Here is a 7,449-nt window from a genome sequence, read left to right on the forward strand (position 1 = left end):
AGTTTCCGTGCCATTTGCTGGACAAGGATAAAGTTGTTGTGTACACTCCGGCCCGCAATGAAGGCGCTTTGGTTGGAGGAGACCATCTCGCCAAGTCTAGGAGCCAGCCGCAAGGAGAGAACCTTGGCAAATAACTTGGCCACGATGTGAATAAGACTGATAGGGCGCTAATCAAACAACATGGCAGCATCGGGCTTCTTAGGGATCAGAGTGATCAGGGCCTCGTTCAATCTCTAGAACGCCTGACCGTTGAGGGAGTAGAGCTTATCGAAGGCAGCGCACAGGTCGTGCTTGATGATGTCCCAGCAAGAGCGAAGAAATTCAGCGGTGAATCCGTCCAGGCCTGGCGCCTTGCCCGAAGGGAGCTTTTTGATCGCCTCCCAAATCTCATCGGAGGTGAACGGAGCCTCGAGCTCGCCTAGAAGAAAGGAAGGGTGGCCGATGGCCTGAAGATTAAGCGTGGCGGTGCGTCCATCCTGAGACCCAAGGATAGCAGAGAAATGTTCAAACACGGCGCGAGCAAGGTCGGCCTCTCCAGAAACCCGCGTCCCATTGACGGCGAGGTCGATGATCGTGTTCTTCTTTGCGCGGTGCGAAGCGTGAATCTTGGAGAAGGCCGAGGACGCCTCCCCCTCTTTGAGCGAGCGCAGACGCAGTCGCTGACGCACGATGGAGCGATGAAGGGACGCGAGGCCGAGGTATTTGCGTTTGAGCTCGCCCCGAAGCCAGGCCTCGGCGGTAGACAGGGGACGGAAGTCTTGGGCGGCGTCAAAACGCGCAATGAGCTCTCTAGCCACACCAAGCTGGGTGTAGATACTACTAGTGGTCCACGAGCTCCATCTCTGAAGACCACGCACCGTAGCTTTTAGACGTACGAAGAAGCATCGAAAGGGGTCAGGATCGGGGGCTACCGAAGCCCAAGCCTCTTCAACGGTGTGCTGAAATCCATCCAGACCTGGCCAGAACCTTTGGAAATGAAAGCGTCTGCCTCCGGCGGAGCGGACAGCGCAATCAATGAGCAAAGGGCAGTGGTCAGAGGCCGCAGAAGAGAGGCATCGCAAGAGGCAGTGGGGGTGTGTAGTTTCCCAAGAAGGGGTGCAAAGAACACGGTCGTTGCGAACAAGGGTAGGGTTCGCTTGCTCGTTGGACCAGGCATAGCGTCTGCCATGCATGTAGATATCGTAGAGCCCATGATCGGTGATGAAGCGGCGAAAGCGGTTCATCGTTCTGCGGGATACACGATCATTGTTCTTATCGGCCAGCGAGGTGATCATATTAAAGCAGGAAAACAGGAAAACACCAAAACAAGAAAAACAACCAAAAACAGACAAATGAAACCGAAAAATGATGCCCAGAAGCACAATTGTGATTTTTTAAATAATTTTTGGAAAGCAATTTTTGGGACACACAGTTGTGCTTCTCGTGGAAATACAGATTGTGCTTTTTCCCTTCTCGAGAATGTGCTTCTCTTTTTTCACGGAAGCACAATTGTCTGTTTCCCTTCCTGTTCAAGTTGTTTCTTTTAGCCATCGAAAAGTGCTCAGCTCACTATCATGGAGTGTGTACATGTGGGTGCCCCGACACTCCATTCTAAATTTAAACACCCATCATAACTATATTTAATTTTCCTCTTAAAGAAAATAAGAAGTCGTGTTTTATTACTAGGATGGGCTCTACTTAAAGAAAATAAGGCGGTCGCGCCCTAGTGCTTCCCATGTATATAAGGTCCTATTTTTTCCCCTTTTTTCTCTTCTCCGCGTTTTTTCATTAGTTTCTTCAGGTTTTTTTCCTAGTCATGTTTTATATATACTTGTTCAACATTTTTCAAATCCTTGTTAACGTTTTCCAAATACTTGTTCAATATTTTTTATATACATGATCACATTTTTTCAAATACTTGTTCAACATTTTTCAAATACTTTTCAACATTTTCTAAATAGTTGTTCAACATTTTAAAAATATTTTTGGAGAGTGTTATATATATATATCATTTTAAAATATAAACAAAAATACAAAAATAAAAGTAAAAACGAAAACAGAAAACGTTAACAAAACGTAAACAGAAAACGTAAACAAATATATATCATTTTAAAATATAAACAAAAATACAAAAATAAAAGTAAAAACGAAAACAGAAAACAGAAAACGTAAAAATAAAATAAAAAAGAGGCTGTGGCCTCCCATGCTCGTGGTCCGGCCCAGCTCGGTCGCGCTTCAGCGACAGACTCGTGCCCACCAAAGAGCCCGACTCCTTGTTCTTGTTTCGGCCCAGCACGTGCTCCAGAGAAACCCAATCGAACATAAACCGCCTTTCCCCGAACTCGTATCTCCACGGGACAAATCTCCCACGAGTCATAAAACCGAAATCGTGAGAAGCAAATTTCCCACAGCTTTCCTCCTCCCACCAGACGCCGCAGCCATGGCTTCTGCTGAAACCCTAGCCCGCTCCCCATCTCGCGAGCCCTCGTCCGACCCGCCCCGCGATGCCTCGCGCGACGCCTCGCGCGACGCCTCCTCCGAGCCCCACCACAACGGCTCAGCCAACGCCGCTGGCGACGGCGACTCGTCCTCCCGCCGCCGCCGCCGCAGCCGATGGGAGCAGTCCAACGACGAGTCCGGTGCCAATTCAGGCGGCGAGGGCGGCGCGGGAGGACGGAAGCGGAAGTCGCGCTGGGCCGAGGAGGAGCCCCGCCCGACCATCGCACTTCCGGATTTCATGAAGGACTTCGCCGCCGAGATGGATCCCGAGGTGCACAACCTCAACTCGCGCCTCCTAGAGATTTCGCGCCTGCTGCAGTCGGGGCTCCCCCTCGACGACCGTCCTGAGGGCGCGCGCTCGCCGTCCCCTGAGCCAATATACGATAACCTGGGCATCCGCATCAACACCCGCGAATACCGGGCGAGGGAGCGCCTTAACCGCGAGCGGCAGGAGATCATCTCCCAGCTGATCCGCCGCAATCCCGCCTTCAAGCCCCCGGCGGATTACCGCCCACCCAAGCTCCATAAGAAGCTCTACATCCCCATGAAGGAGTACCCTGGGTACAACTTTATTGGGCTCATTATTGGGCCCCGTGGCAACACACAGAAGCGGATGGAGAAGGAGACGGGGGCCAAGATCGTAATCCGAGGGAAGGGCAGCGTCAAGGAAGGGAAGTTGCTGCAGAAGAGGGACTTGAAGCCAGATCCCAGTGAGAATGAGGACCTTCATGTGCTTGTTGAGGCTGATACTGAAGAAGCGTTAGAGGCTGCTGCAGGCATGGTGGAGAAGCTGCTTACCCCTGTGGACGAAGTGCTAAATGAGCACAAACGACAGCAGCTGCGGGAGCTTGCAGCCCTGAATGGAACAATCAGGGACGATGAGTTTTGTAGGACTTGCGGGGAGCCGGGTCACCGACAGTATGCATGCCCGAACAGGACAACAACGTTTAAGAGCGAGGTGCAGTGTAAGATCTGTGGCGATGGTGGCCACCCGACAATTGATTGTCCAGTGAAGGGCACATCTGGGAAGAAAATGGACGACGAGTACCAGAACTTCCTTGCTGAGCTTGGTGGGAGTGCACCTGAGTCCATGAACAAGTCTGGTGGTCCGATGCTGGCTATAACAGGTGGTGGTGGTGGTGGCGGCGGCGGCGGCGACGGTAGTGGTAGCAACTCACCCTGGGCTGGGGGTAATGGTGCAGCAACAACAGGAGCCAACGGGCTCAAGAAGGATTATGACGAGACCAATCTTTATATTGGGTACTTGCCACCTATGTTTGATGATTCAGGGCTGATCAACCTATTTTCACAATTTGGGGAGATTGTCATGGCAAAGGTTATAAAGGATCGCAACACAGGGCAGAGTAAAGGGTATGGATTTGTGAAATATTCAGATGTCTCACAGGCTAATGCAGCTATTGCTGCAATGAGTGGTTACCATCTTGAAGGGAGAACTATTGCAGTCCGAGTTGCAGGCAAGCCACCACAGCCAGCTGCCCCCCCTGGTCCTCCAGCAGCGCCAGTACCACAGATGTACCACTCTGCAGATCCTTCTGCTGGTGGCTACAACTCGCAGCCCTACATGGGAGGACATCCACCACCACCAGCTCCTCCAGGTAGCTATGCTCCAGTTCCTTGGGGGCAACCACCACCTTATGCTTCGTACCCTCCCCCGCCACCACCAGGCATGTACAATCCTCCACCTGGCCAAACTGCTCCACATTCATATGGTATGCAATACCCACCACCACCAGCTCCAGTACCTCCACCAGGCACTACGTCAAATGATGGTGCACAGAACTACCCTCGGGGTGTAACACCACCAAGTTCTGGTGCACCTACCCAGCCCGTCCCTGCTCCAGCATATGGGACCTCTGGTGCGCAAAACATGCCACATATGTACCCTCCACCACCTTATGGTTATGCCCCATATTATCCATCTGTCACACCAGTCCAGCCGCCTCCACCACCACTTCCACCAGCTAGTGTTGATCCTTCACAAAGCATTGCAACTGCACCTTGGGCCACTCACAATGCACCTCCTCCACCGCCACCGCCGGCTAGTGTTGATTCCTCACAGAGCATTGCAACGGCACCTTGGGCTACCCACAATGCACCGCCGCCACCACCTTTGCCATCCTCCAACGACCAGCCCACTCCTCCCTATGGTGCTGATGCAGAGTATGATAAATTTATGTCGGAGATGAAGTGATATGAGCGAAGCTGAGGCAATTCTTTCAACACTGGGAAAGGTAACTTACATTACTCCCTCCATTTCAGTTTACATGTCCTATGCGTATACCTAGGTTGCCAATTTTATCACCCTAATATAAACTATATAACACAAAAATTATAATGTTTGAAAATAGAACATCTGAAGTTTATATTGGTATATTTTTTGTAATATATGACTTGTATTAGGTTGATCAAATTGACGACCTAGGGGTACGCGCACACCCTGTAAACTGATTGAGAGGGAGTATCTTTTTGTATTTTATCTCATTAATCGCAAGTGGTGCAATTAGGCTCTAAGGAGGATAATATCAACAAATGAATTAAGTAACTAGGGAACTCATGTTTTGTTATTTCTGCCCATATTACACTATTGTTATGTGAACTTGATCCCAGATGCTCTCAAGAAAGGTGAGTGCTTGCTCATGCCTTCAGAAAGTATCAGCTGCCTGCATGTCTTCCGTTTCATGTTTGTGCTACAGACTTGGTTATGTCCAATTGTTGCCTGTACTTCAGAAATCTGTTCCATCCCAAGACCCTGGTTTTGCTAATTGATTATTTGTCTTTCTTTGTCATCAAAATTCTTGCATCATTGGACCTGAATGAGACCTATGCGTTTAAAAAAAACAAATCTGATGCTGACCAGTTTCATGAGTTCTTTTAGTGAAGTTGGAATGAACTTCCATCCATGTGTTCCCTTTTTGGAAGTACTTCTTCCGTTCCTAAATACAAGTCATTTTAGAGATTTCAATATGAACTTTACCAGATATTCCATTATTATAGGAAATGTTGTTTTCATGTCTTCGTTTATTCTTGATGGACACTTATCCAAATTTACTAAGTGGTTTGACTAACATGTTTGATTTTGTTTCAACTCTTTTGGCAGGCTTAAGGTTTCATGGAGCTAATGCGAACCTGATTTATTTGTTGTTGGAAGTTTGGGACTCATATCTTTAACCTTGCTGTGCTGTTATGACCATTGCAGACGTTGGATGGTCGAGGAGGTTAATCATTACCGGCTCATTGGGCAACATGCATTTGCTTTATCTCCGTCTCGAGAACTATTTGAAGGAACCCTTTACTAATACTTCCGTTTTGTGTTACTCTTGTCATTACTTGACATTTGATATTTGTTGTCACTTTAATGCTCTGTTGGCTGTGATATTAATTTTATTATTATTATACTCTCACCTGTATTATTGATGTTTCTCCCCCCTCCCCCCTCGATTTGGTAAGCACTGGTGGTCTTCTTCGATTGGATACCGGTTCCCTTGATTTTCTGCCCCCCTTGGTGGTTGGTATAATAATAATGTATGAAATGTATGTTTGCCTTCTGATGAATCTCTCAAGCTTTCCCATCTTACGTCTTTGCCTAAGTTGTTTGGCAGTTTGCTCCTGATAGCTTGGCACAGGCAGGCAGAGTTAGTACTTTGATTAACAGGTATTGTTGAGCTGCTGTCACTTGTTCACTGTGGGATATACTAATTTTCGATATGGTTTCCCATTTCCATTTTCTACTAACAAACAGTGACAACTTTCTCCCTTTTGGTAGTCTATGTATGCATTAAGGTATCGAAGCATACCATCCATGCTGGAAACTCATGGATACAGGGATATATTTTCTGTTTGCTAATGCTCATTCTAACATGTTAATAAGTATCTCTTTGCAATTGAACTATAGGACATCCTGGCAAGCAGATCAAAGTCATTATGGAGGATATGCTCAAGATGCATACTGACATGATTTTTATGTTGTGAGCTCATTTGAAGGTTTGGAAACCAGTTGGCTGAGATCCATAGTAGGTTTAGATGTATAATATAGAGAGGGAAGTAGGAGATTTCGGTAGCTAATGGAAGAACATAGTCTGGCGGCTTTGCCCCCATCGCAGGCTACTCTATTACGTACTGTTTTCAAAAAGTTATGTTTTGAGGGGAGGCAAATATTTGCTAGAACGATTTTTAACTTCCTTCGCTTATGATTATTATTGTTGTTATATATTGATGAAGGTTGTTACTATATTATGAAACTAATTTAGGATGATTTACTAGGAAATACTAGTTTTTACACAGTAAAACACGAGAGGATCCAACAACCATTGTAACTGCTCCAACAATGGGAAATATCCTGTGCACTTCTATTTTTAGCACTTAAATCTTTACTACCTCCAGTTTGCAAGAGTAGATTGGCTAGTTGGTGTGAGCTGTCTGGATTGTTTGCTTGGAAAATGGCATGCAACAGTTTTGCTGCTGATCTTGTTTGTTGGGGTAATAGGGTGTGTGTAGGCTGTGTTCTTTTATAAGAGGCTGGTCTCTGAATTGACATGATAGCAGTGATTTTTTCATGTCATACTCTTTGTGAATGCAATATTTTGTTTGTGAGAGCATCTTCAACCGGACTGGCAGTAGGTTGTACATGCTCTGGATGTGAAGAAGTTAATAATGACACCTAACAATACTGGAACAAAGCCTGGATTAGGAACGTGCCTCAGGTCGTGCTTCGATTGTCGTTTTGCAGCGATTTGCATGATATACACCCGTAAAATAATCAACTCCGTGTTTGTTCAGATCCAAAAGAATCGGGAGTATAATAATAATGAATAAATAAATGCCTTCAAACAAGAATTAATATAGTCGAGAGTCTAATAAACATGCCTTCAAACAAGAATTATCATACTCTCACCTATATTTTGTTGTATCTGTTCTCTTGTTTAGTCTGGCTATATAGGCCTGTGGGCAGTG

The 7,449-nt window shown here is 46.6% G+C and overlaps 1 protein-coding gene across 1 annotated transcript; it reads left to right on the forward strand.

Annotated features, from left to right (window-relative positions):
• The first annotated feature begins 2,338 nt into the window (after nucleotides 1–2,338).
• Nucleotides 2,339–5,900, forward strand: LOC123189044 (splicing factor-like protein 1). The gene is made up of 2 exons (XM_044601362.1): nucleotides 2,339–4,730; nucleotides 5,597–5,900. Exon 1 carries the CDS (start codon nucleotides 2,420–2,422, stop codon nucleotides 4,688–4,690), a length of 2,271 nt encoding a protein of 756 aa, XP_044457297.1. The 5' UTR covers nucleotides 2,339–2,419; the 3' UTR covers nucleotides 4,691–4,730; nucleotides 5,597–5,900.
• The last annotated feature ends 1,549 nt before the right edge of the window (nucleotides 5,901–7,449 follow it).

The sequence above is a fragment of the Triticum aestivum genome, chromosome 2A (genome assembly GCF_018294505.1).
Source record: "Triticum aestivum cultivar Chinese Spring chromosome 2A, IWGSC CS RefSeq v2.1, whole genome shotgun sequence".
Lineage (NCBI taxonomy): Eukaryota > Viridiplantae > Streptophyta > Magnoliopsida > Poales > Poaceae > Triticum > Triticum aestivum.